General features: G+C 43.8%; 1 protein-coding gene across 3 annotated transcripts in view; it reads left to right on the top strand.

The window, feature by feature from the left end:
* Positions 1-20,588, top strand: part of LOC108042680 (trithorax group protein osa) — a 29,691-nt gene that overhangs the window by 3,453 nt on the left and 5,650 nt on the right. Inside the window, exons 3-15 of one of the 3 annotated variants that reach the window (XM_017121076.2) lie at positions 6,051-6,350; positions 6,417-6,635; positions 14,304-14,460; positions 14,527-14,919; positions 15,101-15,841; positions 15,910-16,094; positions 16,159-16,410; positions 17,475-17,691; positions 17,961-18,149; positions 18,802-19,263; positions 19,841-20,000; positions 20,192-20,390; positions 20,480-20,561. In XM_017121076.2, coding sequence (XP_016976565.1) covers positions 6,051-6,350; positions 6,417-6,635; positions 14,304-14,460; positions 14,527-14,919; positions 15,101-15,841; positions 15,910-16,094; positions 16,159-16,410; positions 17,475-17,691; positions 17,961-18,149; positions 18,802-19,263; positions 19,841-20,000; positions 20,192-20,390; positions 20,480-20,561 — 3,556 coding nt within the window. Of the gene's footprint in view, positions 1-6,050; positions 6,351-6,416; positions 6,636-14,303; positions 14,461-14,526; positions 14,920-15,100; positions 15,842-15,909; positions 16,095-16,158; positions 16,420-17,474; positions 17,692-17,920; positions 18,150-18,801; positions 19,264-19,840; positions 20,001-20,191; positions 20,391-20,479; positions 20,562-20,588 lie in introns of all 3 variants that reach the window. The other 2 variants (XM_017121074.2, XM_017121075.2) reach the window with 2 other exon arrangements.

Genomic DNA, 20,588 nt, shown 5'->3' with positions numbered 1-20,588 from the left:
CGCTCCTACTCCTTCCCCTGCATATTCCCCCGCCCCATGACATTTCGCTGTTTAAGTGCCGGGTGTTGTTGGGTAAAGACGGGTGAGTGAGGGAGACGGACTTTAAGAACCGGCACTTGCCGCCGCAAAACAATAACAACAAAAGGCCGCAGCACAACGGTACAATCAAGAAGAGGAAGAACAAGAAAGAGTTTCGTACACAAAAATGTTGAGGCATTCATTCACATTTTTAAAAGTTTTGGGGTTTTCCTTTTCTCTTGTCAACATTATCGATGGCTGTTGGCCGAATCTGGTTGGAATAATTTTAAATGTTAATCAATGCATTGCGTTGTTTCAAAGTAAAGAATTGAATAAAAATGGGTTGGCAGACAATTTAAAACTTTTAATTCTTAAGAAAGGGGATACGGTTTTATAATATTATTTTCCCTAGCTATATTTTTCTTTATCTTAACAAAGTTTCTTTCCTGGAGTGAGTCTAAGCCTTTAGCTATCTGGCTATACTTTATACCTTTCCCATAATATCGTTGCTTAACTAAAACTTCACCAAATTTCGAGGCCTAAATCAATACAAAGTTAAACCGAATTTAATTGGATGAGCTGAAAGCAATATGAATTTAATATCCAATAAGATATTACTGAAGGTTTGATTCTGACGTTCTTGGATTTGGATTGTGTCCCTATGTATCTATTTGTAAGGTGAATATCAAAAGGCTTTGGATTTCAATGTAATCCCATATATCGAGAGTTTGCTATCAGTTGTGTCAAGCGATAATGCGGTTGTTTTTTTTGTGTTTAATGCTTTGGTTTATTGGCCCCATGAATGCACGTGATTTGATTCCACGTTTTGATTTAAACGGGAACCGGTTAATTGCTTTATTAGTGGGGTAGTGCGGTAGTTGGGGGGCTTACCAACTCATATCAGTGCCCCTGTTCCGTATCAAGCCATCGGTTTGCTTTTGGCATATTTGATGTCGCTGCAATAGGATCGATTGTTTTTATATTTTTGAATTGCGCGGAGTGTGCGGGGTGGTCGTATGTAGATGAGATGGCTCGGATACGAGTCAACGAACTTTGATGCCGACGATTAGCCAGAGAAATATAAACAAATCTATGTGAGCACACAAATCAAAGCGATCCGCTAGGGTTAGACATGTGCGATGCGACCTTCGGGAGCTTTTGTTTATGGGTGAGTGTGAATATGTTTGGGTAGTACGAGATAAAAAAAAGAAGAGTGTAGAAACCGCTGCTATCCAATGTCATGTGTTAGATTGTTTGCCTCGCTCTGTGAGCTTGTGTGCATAAACAAAGAAATCAAATTGCCGGCTGAGTGTGACTTACGCGTGCATGCAATAAATACATATACCCACAGAGTAGTTCAGACATCCAAATACATACATAGGTACAACCGAAACAACAACAATGGCCAAGTAGGCACCGTAATCAAAGGCAATAACAGAGAATCTTGTTGTTGTCACAGCTGACTCGCCCTCCCTCTCTCTGTTTTTGGGGTAGAAGGAGAAGTAGGAGGAGGGGTTAGCCGGCAAGCTGTGGAGGAAGTAGAAACCAAAACAAAATAAAAATGAAAATCAAGTAAAACCGCGCACAGTCAAAAGAGAGGAGGAGGAGGGCTCGACTATGATGATGACATGCCTTGGCTCACTCGCACTCCCTCGCTACCATACCCATACCCCACCTTTTTATTGAGTGCAAGTGTGCTGCATTCCGTTATACTTCTCATATATCCTTGACGTTTGATTCTCCTTTGAGGTCAACAGTAGCAACAACATATATTTAATTCCTTGAAGGCCTAATATTTTGGTGTTCGGGTTTATGTTTGCTGTTTTTGGGGGAAACAAAAAGGGCATTGCATTTACCCCTCTTTCTACCTGTGTCTTTCTGCTTCTTCCTACTCCACCTTTTGCTTTCTGTATTTTTTTTTTAGAGAGCTGCGTCTGTGTGCCGCCTTCTTTATGCTGTTTCTTAGCATGTATGTGTTGATGTGCTTGTATTGGAGTGCCTTTAAAGTTTGACCTACAAAAAGCGGAGCACACAAAACCTTTGCTTTTGACTTAACTGCTATTGTCCCTGGCTCTTCGCCTTCTTCTGACTCGGCCTCCATTTCTTTGGCTCTCTCTTCATTTTTTCCTTATCAAGATAGGTCGCAATGAAAATTCTGTTATATTTTTTGTACCATTTTTATTATACATTACAAATATAGGGTTCATCAAACATCTTGTTGATTCTTCAATTCAACCAGTCAAATTAAGGATTTCAAATTCAATTTGAAAAATTAATAAGTTATCCTAACGTTATGTAAAGAAAGCAAGGTGTCTTATCATATAGAATAAAGAATCAGTTCAGTTTTTAACTTAAATTTAATGCAATTTCGTAATTTTAAAAAGTTAACTTTAAGAATATCTATTCGAAGATTGGGTGCACCAACCAGAAACCTTTAATTTTACAAGTCCGAAATCCACCAAGATAATTGAAAAACATATAAGTTATAAATAGCTTAATATCCAATTTCAGTAAATACAGCAACAGGGGCTTAGCAATCGCTCAAAATTTTTAGTAATATTTTGCGACAGTTGGGCGGCCAGGGATCGCTTTAGTTTATTTCAGTTGCCTTGTTTATCTTTCCGCAACTGCTGTGAATGAGCTCGCGTGGAAAGTGCGACATTGTATTAAAAATTGCGCCCGTTTGAGAGTTGTGCACGTAATTCCGCCCATTTGCCGGCAGCAGCAGCCTGCAGAGACGTCCTTCCCCTGCCTCTTTCCCTTATTACCACCCTCATCCACCTCCACACACACGCACACACAACCCTTACAACTGCCGCTGCCGGCTTTACCTTTACTGCTGCGAAATCGCATTTACCACGTTTTTCCCTTCGCACAATTTATATGCAATCGCCCCCAGTCCGTGGGTGTGTGTATTTGTATGTATCTGTGTCTGTTGGTTATGAAATTATAAACCCAGGATCCGAAGAAGGGAGGGGAGCGAAAAGGAAAGGAGCGAACAGGACCACTCCCTTGGCTGCTGCGCTTTGTTTTTGTTCCCGCGATATTTTAATACATGTAGCCGGCTTTTAGCTGGAAAACCTACCACCATCGGACCCAGAACCGAACCACCATCAGGCAGTTGTTCCTGCCCGATTCCCCCGAAGTCGTCCCTTGCTTGAACGTAATTCCGACCGACGTTCCAACCGTCATTCGTTCGTTACACTCATTGTATGAGTGTGTGCTTGTGCCACCGTACGACCCTTGCTGCATTAATTCAAATTCCACTTCAGCTTCTACCCGCCGTTGCCGTTTCTGCTTTTGATTTTCATCCATGATGAGTTTTCCCTTTTTTTAACTTTATTTCTCGTTGCTTCGTTCGTTCGCTCTGCACACAGATACACACGCACACAGCAGAGAACGAAAACCATCCATTCATGTTTCCTGTCACCCTGCAGTGGACCGACCGACCGTCGTCGCAGTCGTTGGTTGTAGTTGTTGTAGCTGTTGTCCTCGTTGCCCGAACGACGGTATCTGGCTTTGGCCCTGGTTCTGGCTACGGCTATGACTTGCTTTACCATTCCTTTCCTTTTCTTTCCTTTAGGACAGGCTAACTTTGTATGCTCTGCTGTTAGCAGTGTTGTCTTATTTTCAAATCGAAATATAGCTTTTTAAGTCTTAGCTAATTTGATAAACCAAAAGAGAATGTTGTGGCTTTAACAACAAATAAAAATTAAATCTGGGTTTTTTTAAATATTCAGATTTTTTTTAATATGGGTGTCGTTTTTTACTTAGCAGTTTTGTGATAAAGACGTAATGAAATATTACATTTTGAATTAATTTAACCAACGGAAAAGACATATTTGGTTTTGCAGTTGTATGTAACCGTTTTTTTCGGTAAGAGAGTTAGATTTAATACATATAAATATAACATTAATAATGTTAGTATATTCGACTTTAAATGATTTATAATTATTAAGGTTATTAAATATCTTTGTATTTTTGATGGAAAAAATTGTCAGATTGGCGATTAAAGTAGCTGAGCTGCCAGCTCTTCCATGCCGGTTGGTTTTCTCGTTCGTTCCCTCATTGCTGTGAGTTTCCATTAGATTTATTGCCACATTTTACTCCGGGCTGTGGCATTCGCAGCGATGTTGTTGCCCAGCTACATTTGTGTGTATGCCTCTGTGGGGTTTGTGTTTGCGAGGGCGAACTGTAAGGCTGTGTGTCCGTAAGTCTGTACGAGCTTCGCAAGCGCCTCTCCACTTGCCATGTCAGACGGTCGCTGTGCTGTGTGCGATGTGCTGCGACTCGGTCCGCCTTGTCGCACCACGTCAAGTTGAAAATCCTTTCATTAATGGCATCCAAAGCTCTTTCCCACACACAGACACCGCCACATGGCACATGGCATGCCTGTTTTTTGCTCGTCCTGCTCCAGTTGTCTGCCGCTCAGGCCACGTTCCGCAGCGAGGTGTCTTTTCCGTCTCGAAGCTAGCTCCTTTTCCCTGGCTTTGTCGCAACTTTGTCGTTGCACATGCATATGTGTGTGTGTGCGTCCGTAAGTTTCACTTTATATTCCACTCAAGTGGATTTCTTCTTATGGCGCACTGACGGGTCACGGAGTAGTAGAGGGATCCAAGAGCAGGAGCCAAGAACGGCAGGCAATCGACTGGCCTGGTCTCTGCTCCGTTTTACTCTGTCCCTGCCTCGAGTTATGCGTCCTTCTTCAGGACAGAGCTTCGTAATTTGAACTGATTGGGCAGGACATGCACAACCTAGGTCATCATTATAGAGTTTTAGCCATCTCTGAACTTTGTTATCCTTACCTACTCTTTAAATTATGAGGAACCTCTGGATAACTAAGAAAAAACCCCATATTTGTAAAGAATGATATATTAATTGATATAACAAATATGAAATTTTGTTTGGTTTACTTTATAATTGGGCATGTAAATATGTCAGAACATATGTATCTTTTATTATTAATTTGTTTTTAAATTATTATTAATTTATATTTATTTGATGGGCTCAGCTTCAGTCTTACTAAATACATTCAACGTATCTTGTAAACTAATATTGTCTATAATTTATAAGTAAAATTGATAAAACTATCATTCTACCCCCAGCTGCATTAGCTGATGTGTGGGTGTACTTGACGTTATGGCCGTAAATATTTCAACTTTTTATTGCCAGCATTTAGGTTCCTTTCGCAACATATTTTTTGAACTGTCTCTTTTTTAATCTGCGCATTTGTGACTGTCAAGTGACAACACACCCGAGGGTGCGTCGATGTCTCTCCGTTCCAACCCCACCCTCCTTTGAATTTGAATGGTGTACACACACTCCACAGTGGGCGCCAAATAATTAGGAGCTCTTGTGCAGTCGGGGTCAATTCCAATTATAGTCTAGTTTTCCTTCCCAGCTGCACAATCGAATATTAATTGCTGGAAATTTCCAAGCGAAGAGTCCTAACCCGAGGACATCCACTGTACCGTACACACATGAGCAAGAGGGTGTGTATGTGTGCGCGCATTTACGGGAATTGGTTGTGGAATATCGATTAAAATGATATATACAATAAAATGGAATGTGCAGTGCTCGCACACAGACGAACAACATCGACGAAGCCAAACGCAAATAATTGATGAAATTGCAAGGGGGAAAAGTGTGGGAGGATATAAATAGAGAGCCGAAAGAGCGAAAGAGGGACATAGCGAGATGTCTGTAATTAAAAACCCGCGTGTCGTCTCTATCGCTCCCCCAATTTAACCCTTGATAGTCACACGTGACAAATCCGTAACTTGTTGTGAGAATTGTTGGGAATACTTGTATAAAATAGTTTTGTATGTTTACACGGTTTCTAATAATATGTATTAGTACTTTCAATAAAATTTTAAAGATTCATTGTCAATTTATAAAATTATATTTATAAAGTTGATCTAAATACCATTTTGTAAGTGAAAAGTATCCTAAGGGTTAAACTTTTGCACTCATTAGGTATTTATGACAGTCCTTTGGCATTTATTGATTCTATTTTGATTTTCCATCCACAGACAAACACTTCCAGGGGTCAGTCACCCTATCCCCCAGCTCACGGTCAAAATTCAGGTTCCTATCCTAGTTCGCCGCAGCAGCAACAGCAGCAACAACAACAACAGCAGCAGCAACAACAGGCGGGACAGCAGCCCGGCGGTCCTGTGCCGGGCGGACCACCGCCAGGCGCCGGTCAACAGCCGCCGCAGCAGAACACTCCGCCAACATCTCAATATTCGCCGTACCCGCAACGCTATCCGACACCGCCGGGTCTGCCGGCGAGCGGACCCAACCATCGAACTGCCTACTCGACGCACCAGGTGAGAATTGTTAAGAAAAGCTTCTGCTAAAAGGAGGATTATAATCGATCGGTGCTATCCCTTCAGTATCCCGAACCGAATCGACCTTGGCCAGGCGGTTCCTCGCCCAGCCCCGGTCCTGGACATCCCTTGCCGCCCGCCTCACCGCATCACGTACCGCCATTGCAGCAGCAGCCGCCACCTCCGCCGCACGTCAGCGCCGGCGGACCGCCGCCTAGCAGCAGTCCCGGCCATGCACCCAGTCCATCGCCACAGCCCTCGCAGGCGTCGCCCTCGCCGCACCAGGTAAGTGATCGATTTTAGTTTAGTTATAATGGTGCATTTCTTTTGGAAAGAAAGTATTGGAGTACCTAGTCCAACCTAGTACCAAAAATGGCGAAGAATTACTAACTGTACAGCTGTTTATAGACACATGGGATGTTAAGATGACTTTCTTTTTAAAAACATAATCGGGTATATTTCCTCTTTTAAAACATGACGTTTGTAAGTACTAAAAAGAAGTAGCTTTAATGAATAAGCTCTAATCGGTCGTGGCTGTAAATAATTACCCATAGTATGTTATGATAATAACAGCTTTATATGGGCAAGCACATTTGCTATTTACACATTCAATGGATGTTTAGCCGTGGGACCACCCAGTACCCCATTCACGGCTCGTGCTGGCAGCTTTTCTAGATAATACACATCGAAAGTGGGTCAATAAACTGTGCTGCGTGAACAGCACGTGAACTTGACTCGTGACGTCACACATACGTCTACGTTGGCGTCGCCACTCTTTACCTGCGATGCCCCCACCTTAAATGTACCCCAGTGGCTTCCCCACCTTTCCCGACCAGAGGCAGGCAGTCTACAAAAGTTGTTCGGGTCAAATGTTTATGCCATGGCACTCGTACTCATAGTGGTACTCATACCTTTACCCGGAACTCGCACTTATTTTTGGGTTGAGATTGCTCTCCTCATGTTATTTCTGCCCTACGCCCATCACCCTATAGGGATTATATTTTGTGTGGGTTTATGAATTGCTTTTTTTTGTACCCAAACACCTCCCGTTTTCCCCTTGAACTTAAACCGCTATCGCATCCCCATACTTTTGCCGCCCCCTTTACCTTAACTTTAAAATTGCTTTTAGCCTTATCGTTGGTTTTGTTGTTGTCGTCGACGGTCTTGATTTGTTTTATGAATTTTAATGATTTTTATTTTGTTTTGATTACCTTTTCTTTCGTCGGCGGCATTTTCCCCTTTTGTCTTTTGGTTTATTTTTCGCATCGCCGACTGTCTGGTTCCCCACCCTCCTGTTTCCGAGATCGTTTATGTACGTGTCATCAGCATTTTGAGCATGTCAGAAATTAAGACTTGATCTACTAATTGATGAAAATGGTTACTCACGATTTGGTGGGGAAATGATGGAAACTCTTACCTAAATAAGAAAAGAATAAATTAAAATAGATTTAATTTTGTTGAATTTTTTCATCAGTTTTGCTTCAACCTTCCATAAATCTATACACATATTTGTAATAGTCTTTTTTTGTAAACGGTGTACTGTTATTTTGGCCGCAGATGTGCTCGTGATGTGCCTGTTGATGTGTGCGTTTGTTTTGTACCCCATTTATTCATTCAGCATGTCCGCGGCCGTCGTGGCTGCCCCCTTTTCTGCCACCTCCTCCTGCTGCCCCTGCTCCTCCACCCCCAACCCCTGTTCTCGGTCGACAATCCTCCTGTGCCTCATACCATTTCTTTATTTTGTATTTTGGTTTTTTCCCCCTCATTCCCTTTATATTTGGTATGTGGCATGTATATGCAACCAACACACTCGCATGACTACACTCAAGATCACACACAAAGCGTCTGTTACCATATATTTGGGTCAATGCCAAGGTCATTGTTGTTCTTGTTCTTGCTTTTCCTCCATCTCCTTCGCGCCGTTGTTGTTGCTGTGGCTCTTGCTTAGCGGGTTGTTTACATTTTATGTGTACTCTCAATTTGAACTTACGATTCATCAACTCAGGTCCTCTTTAGTCGCTATCAACCAACGCTTCCGCGGTAATTGCCATATATTCATATATTCATGACTAAAAGCCAAGTTTATTTAAAAACTCAAGTTTTTATATCAATCGCAAGGGATTTTAAAATACGTTGGTGACGAAGACAATGTTCTAACAACTTCGATTCCTTTTCGCTTACATCTGGTTTAACCTGACCAAATAAGACTTACGGGGGAGTATGTGTGATATGTGTGTTTAAAAACAACTAAAACTATTTTTAAACCAATAAAAAACGTATCTTGAGAAATCCAAACTACAGCATGAATGGAAAACATAAATCAAGTGAAATATGTAACTTAACCTATTGCACAAAATTACTCTACCAAATCAAACCAATCGTTTTTCCCTAACATTATAAAGGTGTTGCAAGGTTAAAACCTCGATTCTATCCAATTTCAACTGAAACCATCCGAAAACGAAACAAGCCAACCTATAACAGTTATCAGCCGCAACCAACATTTAAGCCATAACAAAGTGGGGGTAGTCCCTCCCTGGCCATTGCCGTTTAAGCTGGTCGATTTCGTATTGCATTTTGTAAGCTGCTTTAAATTCGCAGAGTGCTGCGGCGTGGCATAGCTGTGTTGCAGAACAAAAGCCAACTGGCAGAAATATTATTCAACTTCTGAGGGGTTTAACTGTTTGCTGTGCAGTAAGCACTCCATAGAGCTTATTATTTAATCCTCCATGGGCATTTCCATTGATTTTCAAGAGCATATGGAAAGCCATAGACGTGTCCTAGTTTAGAAACTTATTTCAAGACTGTTCTGCGTCATATTCTCTCTGTGGGCAATTGGCATGACTATCTTCATGCCTATCAGCATCTGAAATTTGCGGACCAGCACAACTGCTGCATTCATTTAATGCCGCCCGAAATTGTGTGTGGTGCAGTGCTCACGGTTGGGGCTTTGGGCCTGAACTCGAACCACCGGCATGCGAATGCGAACCCAAAGCCCCCAGAGCCACATGGCACGGCCTTTCTGTCTGCCCCTCTGCCAGTTTGCCTGCCAACTGCCAATGAACAATTCTGCCGGTTTTTCTCCGTCCGTTGTTACTGGGATTTTAGTGCCCCACTCATTGCTGCTCGTTGTCGTTGTTGCTTTGGCTGTTATTGTTGGCAGCGGCGGCGGCATCATCATCGTTTTTCATTTTAACAGGCGGCGCAGCCAGGAAAAAGGCAAAAATAAAGTCTAAATAAAAAGAACGTTCATTTCAGTGGCCGCTGTTACACTGCAAAAAATCAAGTAGAAATAATTCAACATTTTTCGGCCTTTTTTTTGTCTTTAACTCCACTCTTATTTGCAAACCTCATTTTAAAGAATGTTAATTTAATCCCTGTTTGATCTAAAGATATAAAACACCTAAATAAATTGAATACATTATTAAAGTTCTATAAATATTTGGTTATTAACTCATTCAAGGCTCCACAATTTACTTTACTGTGTACTGCTTCGTTGTATATTTCTATATAGAGGGTCGTGTGATTGTGCGCTTGTTTTTCAGTTCACTCGTTTGGATACACACCACGAACGAAACGTTGCGAACGAGTCGGGTCGGATTGGATCGGCCCGGAGCTTTGGCTTTTGCTATTGCCTTTGCTTTTTCCCTGGCTCTGGCTCTGGCTATTGCCGGTTCTGACTGGCGGCTGATTTCGACTCCGACTCTGGGCCGTGTGTTTTCTGTTGGAGCCCAGTGTGCGATTCATGGGACATTTGTCTGAGCTCTCAAAGTGGTTGACTGCCAGCGCTGGCTGTTGTATTTTTCGCTTTTACTGCTGGCACTGGCTGGCTGTCGGTCGTTCTGTCAGTTTGCCATGTTGTAAGTGGTCAGGGGGAGATGAAGGGCGGGGAATGGAGGCGACTGACTGCTCTGCTGGCAAAACCAACGAACGAACGAATGAAACAAAACGAAACGAACCAAGCCCAACCGAACCGAGCAGATCCAAAGCGACTTCTGCTGCGAATATGCGAGTAGAATGTCTGTCTCTATATACAGTCCAACATCTATAACTCAAACACTTATTATTGACAAAAAAAAACATACATTTTATGGATTCCTAAAACTGATTAATATTTTCATCTTTTTTTTTTTTTATTTTACTGAAAATGCTCCGTCTTTATAGAAATAGTCAAAATTTGTATACAAAATTATCAAAATTTTGAAATCTCTTTAGCATTATTCTTCCTAAAAAATAAACAAATCTTCGCTATAAACTAATTTATAAAATATAAAATAATATTTGAATATATTTGAATTAAGACTCTATAAAAACTAAAAAGTTATTATACCAAAGTCGAAAAAATAGCGACTTCGTTGAGATCAGCTCAGAGAAGTAGGACTGTATATTCATTTGCCTGAATTCCCTTGTGCAATGTGCGCCGTGCACACTCAACAGAATCGCACAAGCTTTCGATTCGCTCATAAAATTTCCAGCAAGCAAAACAGAAATTGCATGAGCATGGACTCGAACGCTCGGATTCAGATTCGGATTCAGACTCAGACCCAGACCCAGACGAACCCGGAGACGGAGACCCTCTCCCACACTTGGAGGATGTCTAATGAGCGACAGTGCGACTGGCTGTCGCTCAGCTGGGCTGTGTTCTTTATATATCTCGTTCCCTGGCTCTGAGGTTAAACCCCTCCGATCCCCCGTACACGCTGTGCAAAATGAAAACCATTGCACTTAAGGGGGTGGAGATTGCGATTGCGAGTGTCCATGCGGGATGTGGTGAACTATTTTTTGTTTGTCTCATATTCTCACTGCTACAGTTTTTGAGGTTTATACCCTTGAATTGGGTATTATAATTTTGATTAGGACTACTGAAAGGGAAATGCGAAATATTCCCTTATCAAAAGGTTCAATTGCGTTGAGAATTTATTTAGTTGTTTACCCTATTGTTTCAATTATCGGGAATACTGCTTATTTAAAACATTGCCGGCCTGATGTAAAGCATTTGCTTGAAATTTACTATCTATAAATGAATAATACTGTTTGGATATTGTAGATCTTATCAATAATTTGAATAACTCTGGTATAACAATAAAGGGCAGTAGTTTAAAGTATAAACTTTATACCTCATCATAATCCTGTTTATTTTAAACTTACTAATTAGTATCGCAAAACCTTATAGCAAGGGTATTTCACTCAACGATCAGATTGTGTTGGCCCTTCCCTCTTGTCTCTTATTTTTATGATATCCCCGAGTTTATTACTTTTTCTCTCCGACTGGCTGTGTTTATAAATTCCCTGCTGCCCCTTCCGCTGAGCTCGTGTGTGCCGCTCCTTTCTGCATTTAATTCTCTTATTTTTTATCTCTTCGTTCGCCGCATAACAAGCACATGTATGCCAGTCCTTGTTTTCGGTTTTCGTCTTCTTTTTTTTTTTGCAGCACTCGCTTGCCACATTCGTCGGTAAAGGTTTTAAGGTGATAAGCCACAAAGGTCCCACCAGAGCCGCCAGAACCGCCGGTACCATCGGCAGCAGCTGACAGCCAGACATAAACATACCTACCTACCAACTAACCAACATGCATATTCTTTATTTAAATGAACGTCCGCAGATGACACGGCATAAAAAGCGGTGAAGTGCGCTTTCGAGGGCCAAAAGTCGAACTTGTGGCCCAATGCTGCTACATCATCATCGCATCTTGAGAACGAAAGATGAAAGATGATGGGTTTTTTATTTTTTGAAGTGGGGTCCAAGGGCGAAACCCCTTCTCCGAAATCATGCCCAAAAATCGAACACTTTTGGCGCGCAAATCTTGGTTGAACTTTTATTTGGCTGATAAATTGGGAATGTTGGTAAAGGGGGGCAGTGATGTGGGGGCGTTTTTTTTTTCAACTGTTTTTTTATTTGTGGTTGCTTCGCATTATTTTCGTTATAAATGATTTCATTGTTGTTGTTTCCGCAGCGCTTGTTTTCCTTTCCAAGTAATTTTTCTACGCGACCACAAGCGCACACACATACAGACAATAAACGTGGGCCGCCAGTACCCCTTCGATCGCCCCTTTAAAAACTAACCCCCCCACGCCCCTTTGCACAAAACATTCTATCCGGCCTGGCCTTTAACTTTGCTTCTGCCCGCCTGCTTTTGCTTTTGATTTTGCCAGCTTGCTTGCTTGCTATTCTCGTCATCGTCCCCCTCGCAAAAATGCGAATGCGAATACGAATGGCCTGGTCTTGCCAGTGCCGCCGTTGCTTATTTCATTTTATTATATTCCAACATTTAGAGTGTACGTGCCTCGGTATGTGTGTGTATCTGTGTGTGCATGTTTCTGTTCCTTATCTACGTCTTTGTCATCGTTGCCGTTGCCTTTCGTTCGCTTCGAGCGCGCCATAACTACCAAAGCCACTTGCCCGATCCCCGGGTAGTCGTCTCCGTCCCCTAACCCCCTGCCTCTGTCGCCCCCCTTTGAACGCTTCAAGTTGCAGCCGTCCGTCGCCGTTGTCGCTCGCCCGTTGGTTGGTTGCTCGGTTCGTTCCACATAGCTTTTATGCCCCGCTCCGCTTCGTCTCCGCACCCCATCCCATTCAACACCATACACCGTACACCAAACCATCCCATGCTGCCGCCTTGTGCCGTCAGTTCGTCGTCGTACATTTCATTTCACTTCACTTAATTTCTCAGATACCAAAACGAACAGCGCTCGTTCGTTCGTTCGTTGTATTTTTCTTGCTGCTGCCGCTGTGGCTGTCCAGGGGCTTACCCGGAGTTTAATAAAGGGGGTGAGACTCGCAGTAGAAATACAACATTTTTAGAAAGCTTAGGTTAAATGGTTCAAATACCTCTCACTAATTTCAAAAAAATAACGTTCACATTATCGGTTCAAAAATAAGATTTGAAAAAAAATTTAAATAAATCTTTAAAATATATTTCAAGAATGTTCATTACTTCTGTGAAATCTAATTGAATGTGATAACTATTTTAGCAAATAAACTAAACCTGCTGACCTATTTTCTATTTACATCCGGTATAATTTGATAATATTTAAATGATTTCTAAACCTAGATAATGGAAAAGGATGGTAAAGAAATATTTTTCTAGTTGTAGATGGTGGCGATTTGAATTATGTAAGGAATACTATATTATCAATTCGCAATGCACTAATTAAAAAAAACTATAGTTTGGAAGTGCTGTAGTAGAGGAACCCCCTTTTAAGCGCGCTTGTGCTACTGCTGAGCTCTCTCTCCGCTGGGGTTTTTAGCATGGCCCTGTGTGTGAGTGTTTCGAATTGCTGTCGACTTAAGCTTTATGTGCACGTCTGCTTCTGCTGTTGTAGCTGCCATGTGTGTGCGATTGGGGCTGTTTGTGTGGAGCTTTTTCTTGATTTTCTTATAAGTTATAGGCGGCAAAAAGTTAAAGTCGTGTCGCATCGCACCGAGTTTTTGGTGCCTGCAGACTGTTTCAAGAGTTGTTATTGTTCAAGCTGCTTGGCGTTTATGAATTCGGATTCCTCCCCTCTGACCGGGTTATAATAATTGTAAGCTACTACGGGTAAGTGGGAGCGGTGAAGGAGTCACAAATTCCGCTGGCAATGTCAGGAAAGGTCGCGGGGAGGAGCGGGGAGGAGCTGTCTCGTGCTTCACCCACCCTCCGTAATCGTTTGGCAACAGCATTTGGCATCAGAATGGGCCCAAACACCCACCCAAAACATCTGATTGCCATGAATATGTTTACCGTGCACGACGACTATACCAACTCAATCTCAGTCATATGCTCGTGCTCATATCTGTGTGCGTTGGCAGTTGCTTAATTGCGGTTGCCGCTTGGCTAATTCATAGTTGCTATCACTTTCATTTAAATAAATAAATACTACATAAAATGCCACCTGCCGGCCGGCATTTGCTGCCTTTGCACTTGATTGAATGCACATTTATAGCGGAACTGGTTCCGGTTTTCTTTTGCCATTCCAGGAGCTAATTGGACAGAACAGCAACGACAGCTCCAGCGGCGGGGCGCACAGTGGTATGGGCTCCGGTCCCCCAGGCACTCCTAATCCCCAGCAGGTGATGCGACCCACACCCTCGCCTACCGGCTCCTCCGGTTCGCGTTCCATGTCCCCGGCAGTTGGTGAGTATTCCGCTTTGATTCATGCACGATATGGAGAAGACTCTTAATTAACCGTGTATATTGCAGCCCAAAACCATCCAATCTCGCGTCCGGCGAGCAACCAGTCAAGCAGTGGCGGACCCATGCAACAGCCGCCGGTTGGTGCAGGAGGTCCACCGTCGATGCCACCGCATCCGGGAATGCCAGGAGGCCCGCCTCAGTCGCAGCAGCAATCTCAGCAGCAACAGGCATCGAATTCGGCCTCGTCAGCGAGCAATTCGCCGCAACAGACGCCACCACCGGCACCTCCGCCCAACCAGGGCATCAACAACATGGCCACGCCCCCACCACCTCCACAGGGGGCGGGAGGAGGCTACCCGATGCCGCCGCACATGCATGGAGGCTACAAGATGGGTGGTCCAGGCCAGAGTCCTGGTGCCCAGGGATATCCGCCGCAGCAGCCACAGCAATATCCACCAGGTACGGATAAACGCCTTTCCCTGCAGTCAGTTTATCTATTTTTTCCGGATTATATTGATATATATGGTATATTTAAAACCTAGATGTAGGGTCGAACCGTGTTTTAACTAGAAGTTTAAAACTTAACATTGAGGATAAACTCTTCCCTCTGTAACACTACTGACCGTTGGTTTACTTGCAGGCAATTACCCGCCACGCCCACAGTACCCGCCTGGCGCTTATGCCACCGGACCACCACCGCCACCCACAAGCCAAGCTGGAGCAGGCGGAGCCAATAACATGCCCTCGGGAGCCCAGGCCGGCGGTTATCCGGGTCGAGCCATGCCCAACCACACTGGCCAATATCCGCCGTATCAGTGGGTACCGCCGTCTCCGCAGCAAGCGGGACCCGGTGGAGCTCCCGGTGGTGCGATGGTCGGCAATCATGTGCAGGGCAAGGGCACACCGCCTCCGCCCGTAGTGGGCGGACCACCAACACCGCAGGGCAGTGGATCACCTCGACCTCTGAACTATCTGAAGCAGCATTTACAGCACAAGGGCGGCTATGGAGGAAGTCCAACACCGCCGCAGGGGCCACAGGGATACGGCAACGGACCGACCGGAATGCATCCGGGCATGCCAATGGGGCCACCCCACCACATGGGACCTCCGCACGGACCCACCAATATGGGTCCGCCGACCAGCACACCGCCGCAGTCGCAGATGCTTCAGGGTGGACAACCGCAGGGGCAAGGACAGGGGTCCGTTGGAGGACCGGAAATCGGAGGCCCGGAGCATATTTCGCAGGACAACGGCATCAGCTCTTCGGGACCGACGGGAGCCGCGGGAATGCATGCTGTTACCGCGGTGGTCACCACCGGTCCGGATGGTACCCCCATGGACGACGTCAGTCAGCAGAGCACGCTCTCGAATGCATCAGCGGGTAAGAAGAGCCGGGATTTTAGCCCTTTAAAGATTTTCGACTAATTATTATTTATTTTTAACTCACAGCATCCGGCGAAGATCCACAATGCACCACACCAAAGTCGCGCAAGAATGATCCCTATAGCCAAAGTCACTTAGCCCCGCCTAGTACGTCGCCTCATCCGGTCGTTATGCACCCAGGTGGCGGTGGCCCCGGCGAGGAGTACGACATGAACTCCCCACCCAATTGGCCTCGACCGACTGGAAGCCCGGTAAATAGAGATTGTTATTCACACCAAAGCAAGTTTTTGAATGTTTATATTTCCCTTTACACAGCAGGTGTTCAACCATGTTCCGGTGCCGCAGGAGCCCTTCCGCAGCACCATCACCACGACCAAGAAGTCGGACTCACTGTGCAAGTTGTACGAGATGGACGACAACCCGGATCGGCGCGGCTGGCTGGACAAGCTGCGGTCGTTCATGGAAGAGCGGCGCACTCCGATTACGGCCTGCCCCACCATCTCAAAACAGCCACTCGATTTATATAGGTTATATATTTATGTAAAAGAACGTGGCGGATTCGTCGAGGTATGCAAGGTGCCGTAGTAACTCCTTTTACTAACTTCTTTTTAGATTTACTACTAGCAAAACCAAATCAACCAAACCAAACCAAAACACCACCAACGTAGTTAACACGAACCAAAACCAAACCAAATCCAAATCAAAGAAATATCCACAAATATCAATACAAATCAATATTGTGATTCGGCTACAGTAAACAGCAAACTTAAGTCAATCCACCTAGCTACTTTTGTACCAACCTTTTGACCCAGCTCCAGCCTCCGATCCATGTGTCCAAATTGTAGCTGCATCCTGCGTTAAGCTTAGCTTAACGTGAGGCAAGCTTTCATTAGGAACAAGCTAGAGCAATCGTAAAGCCTTGGTTTTCCTCTAGATTGCATGTTCTAAGCCGAATCCAAGCACAACTTGGACTCACCTTTAACTATTTTGATCTAAAATACCGTAATTTTGCCAGGCATGCACTCAGATTTGTTTTTTCAATCTAATTTTCGTAAAGGCTCTCACTAGTTTCTTTATAATACAATTTAAAATTAATACAATTTTTCGTTTTTAATTTTTTATCCTCGATAGAAATCTAGTTATTTGCCGAAGCCTAAATCTAAGCTAATCGAAAGCACTACCATTATTTCTTTTTTTTTCATTTTTATCTGCTTGTTCGTTTTTGTATTTTTTTATTTGCATCTATATTTCGAACGAAAAGCCATTTCTTGTGGTAAAAACTACAAGAACGCTATTTTATAAATAATTTTACACATTTATAATTCGATTTCATAAGAAATAAGCAGAAATTCTATTATTTAATTGATTGGTTTTATTTGGAACTCATTATTGAGCGTGTGCTACTCTCAACTTTAACCTTTTGTAGACCCCTTATCCCATCCTCATTTGTTCGTAGACTATCGTTTCCTTTAGAATGTTGACAACTTTCACTTGCTAAATGCATCCACACAAAATCTGTTTCTGCTCGCAACCTTTTAATTCTCTTTTTTCGATCGAGACTTGCGTCATGAACTTCGGAGTCCCTATATTGGCTCTAAATTAAAATCGCTGCGATTGTTTCGTTCCATCAGGTGACCAAAAGCAAGACCTGGAAGGACATTGCCGGACTCTTAGGCATTGGGGCGAGTAGCAGTGCGGCGTACACGCTGCGGAAGCACTACACCAAGAACCTGCTGACCTTTGAGTGTCACTTTGACCGAGGTGACATCGATCCCTTACCCATTATTCAACAGGTGGAGGCGGGCAGCAAGAAAAAGACGGCCAAGGCTCCGTCTGTTCCTTCGCCAGGTAAGTGTTTACCAAGTGCAGTGGTTGCCTGCTGCCGTTTTATTTGAACATTCGATGCTTAATTCAAATTTTCTTTTCGTTTTACTTTCGTTCCATTTTTGCACACTACCCGATTTTTGGTTGAAAATATTTTTCACCACTTTCTCCTCGTCCAATCTTTCAATTACGCCCAAAAACGCTCAAAAACGACAACGAACCAAACTAATGTACAAACAATTTGCAACCAATCGGTGGTGGACATTTGGATGCTGGAACCACGAACTCCACAGGCTCGTCGAACTCGCAGGATTCGTTCCCGGCCCCGCCAGGCTCCACCCCAAACGCGGCGATCGACGGCTACCCCGGCTATCCGGGCGGCAGTCCATATCCGGGAGCCAGCGGGCCGCAGCCGGATTATGCGGCCGCAGGCCAGATGCAGCGTCCGCCCTCTCAGAACAACCCGCAAACTCCTCATCCCGGTAAGAATCAGATACAATCTCTATTTAATAAATATATGATTCATTGATTGGCATAAGATCGTTCACATATTTGATTAGATCACAGTACAACTCACTTAGCTGCCCTATATTTTTTAAAGTTATTCCAGTTTATGTATATTGGATTAGTTTAACAAGTGATTTAAAAATAAATATTTTAAAAGGGTAGCTCTTTGATTTATACTACTGTTAATATGTTTTACGCATCTTGCCACTCGGATACATAATTTAATTTTTCTTTTGTGGTAACTAATTTCGTTTTGGTATCTTTGTTTTAAATTATTGCTAAATTGTTATCTGATAGATGATATGCTTCTTCTCGAACCTAATACCCAACATTCTGTATATACATATACGTGTATTTAGGTATTCGATTTTACATGTTTATGTTAATCAATCATTATTAATTTTATGTGTGTATTTTGTTTATTCATTTTTATGTTTTGTAACGTTTGTGTGGGCGCACTACTAAAATATATAACTCCACAACCACCACCATTACAACAACGATGCTTCCATGTATCTCCACCAACAAAACAACATCAACAAAACAATTCATTTGTGTGATTCATTGACTCATTCATTTCGATTCATCCAAACCAAATCATCCAAATCGCCGCTTGCCACCCCTCAGGCGCCGCCGCCGCTGTTGCCGCCGGCGATAATATAAGCGTAAGCAATCCCTTCGAGGATCCCATTGCTGCCGCTGGCCCGGGTTCGGGAGCCGGTCCTGGCACAGGTCCAGGACCAGGGGCTGGTCCCGGTGGTGCTGGAGCTGTTGCTGCTGTAGGCGGTGGCCCACAACCACATCCACCGCCCCCACATTCACCACACACCGCAGTCCAACAGGCGGCCAGCCAACAGCAGCAGCAGCATCCACAGCATCCGGGCTTGTCCGGGCCACCACCGCCACAGCAGCAACAGCAGCAGGGGCAGCAGCCACCACCACCAGTGGGCGGTGGGCCACCACCAGCACCACAGCAACATGGGCCTGGTCCGGTGCCGCCGTCTCCTCAGCAGCATGTGCGCCCAGCCGCCGGAGCACCTTATCCGCCGGGTGGCTCCGGCTACCCAACGCCTGTGTCTAGAACGCCAGGTATACTCATGTTTTATTTTGCTCCCTCATCTCTTTCTTTATGTTATTTTCACATTTTCCCTTCATGTGCCATCGTTCTTTTTTTCGTCTTTTTGTTGCTTACTATTTCGATTCAGTTTGTCTATTGACTGTGATACTAACTAGTTTTAAATGCTTGCATGGCTGTTATAATGCAAGAAACATTTATAACCTAAGCTACTAATATTTACTATTTGGTCTCCTGTTTTATTTTGTTTAATGATTTTAATTAAAACATTGATCTCTATAATGAATTCAATATAAATTACAAAATTAAACATACTAAAACAGTAAATGCAGCTTATCATATTAATTAAACCAAAAATATACTGTTATAAGAAACCTTAAATTAAGCTCTTGCTTTTATATATCGTTACCTATTTGATATTTGTATGCGTTATATTTTAGAACTTTCTTAGTTTCAGACGGATGGGACTCAATTTAATGCCCGTATTTCGTAATCTTTTAAATATTTCTGTTACGCAAACAATTTAGTTTCTTCTTGGGTTTTCGTAGAATCGTTCTTATCATTATATTTTTTTGTGAATAATTTTTGCAGGCTCACCCTATCCATCACAGCCCGGAGCTTACGGACAGTACGGCTCGAGCGATCAGTACAACGCCACAGGGCCGCCCGGCCAGCCATTTGGACAGGGTCCAGGACAATATCCGCCGCAGAACCGCAACATGTACCCTCCCTACGGGCCGGAGGGGGAAGCGTGAGTGCACCCCAATTAAACCACATCAGTCCCCACACACAACGACATCACATCCAGAACCCCACGTACACTCACTATCCTCTGTACTGTAGCTACCCGATATAAACACATGGGACTGAGTTCGGGAGCTAAGATTAAATTCTGTAAAGCTTTACTGACTTCTGGTTATTTGTCTTTTAATTCTTCCACAGTCCTCCAACCGGTGCCAATCAATACGGTCCCTATGGCAACCGACCCTACAGCCAGCCACCGCCGGGTGGACCTCAGCCGCCGGCGCAAACGGTTGCGGGTGGACCACCGGCTAGTGGAGCTCCAGGAGCACCACCCAGCAACGCCTATCCGTCTGGCAGGCCCACCCAACAGGACTATTATCAACCACCACCAGATCAAGTAAGTCTTTCTGATAGATTAATGACTACAAAAAATAAACTAGTTTATATATACATTTACATTTTTAACCATCTTTTATTTTTTTGCAGAGCCCACAGCCACGTCGGCATCCCGATTTCATCAAGGACTCACAGCCCTATCCAGGTTACAATGCTAGGCCTCAAATTTATGGTAAGTCCTACGTTATAAAACTGTGCG

The sequence above is a fragment of the Drosophila rhopaloa genome, unplaced genomic scaffold, assembly GCF_018152115.1.
Source record: "Drosophila rhopaloa isolate 14029-0021.01 unplaced genomic scaffold, ASM1815211v1 contig_178, whole genome shotgun sequence".
In the NCBI taxonomy this organism is placed as follows: domain Eukaryota; kingdom Metazoa; phylum Arthropoda; class Insecta; order Diptera; family Drosophilidae; genus Drosophila; species Drosophila rhopaloa.
This window is presented reverse-complemented; position numbering and strand designations above follow the sequence as displayed.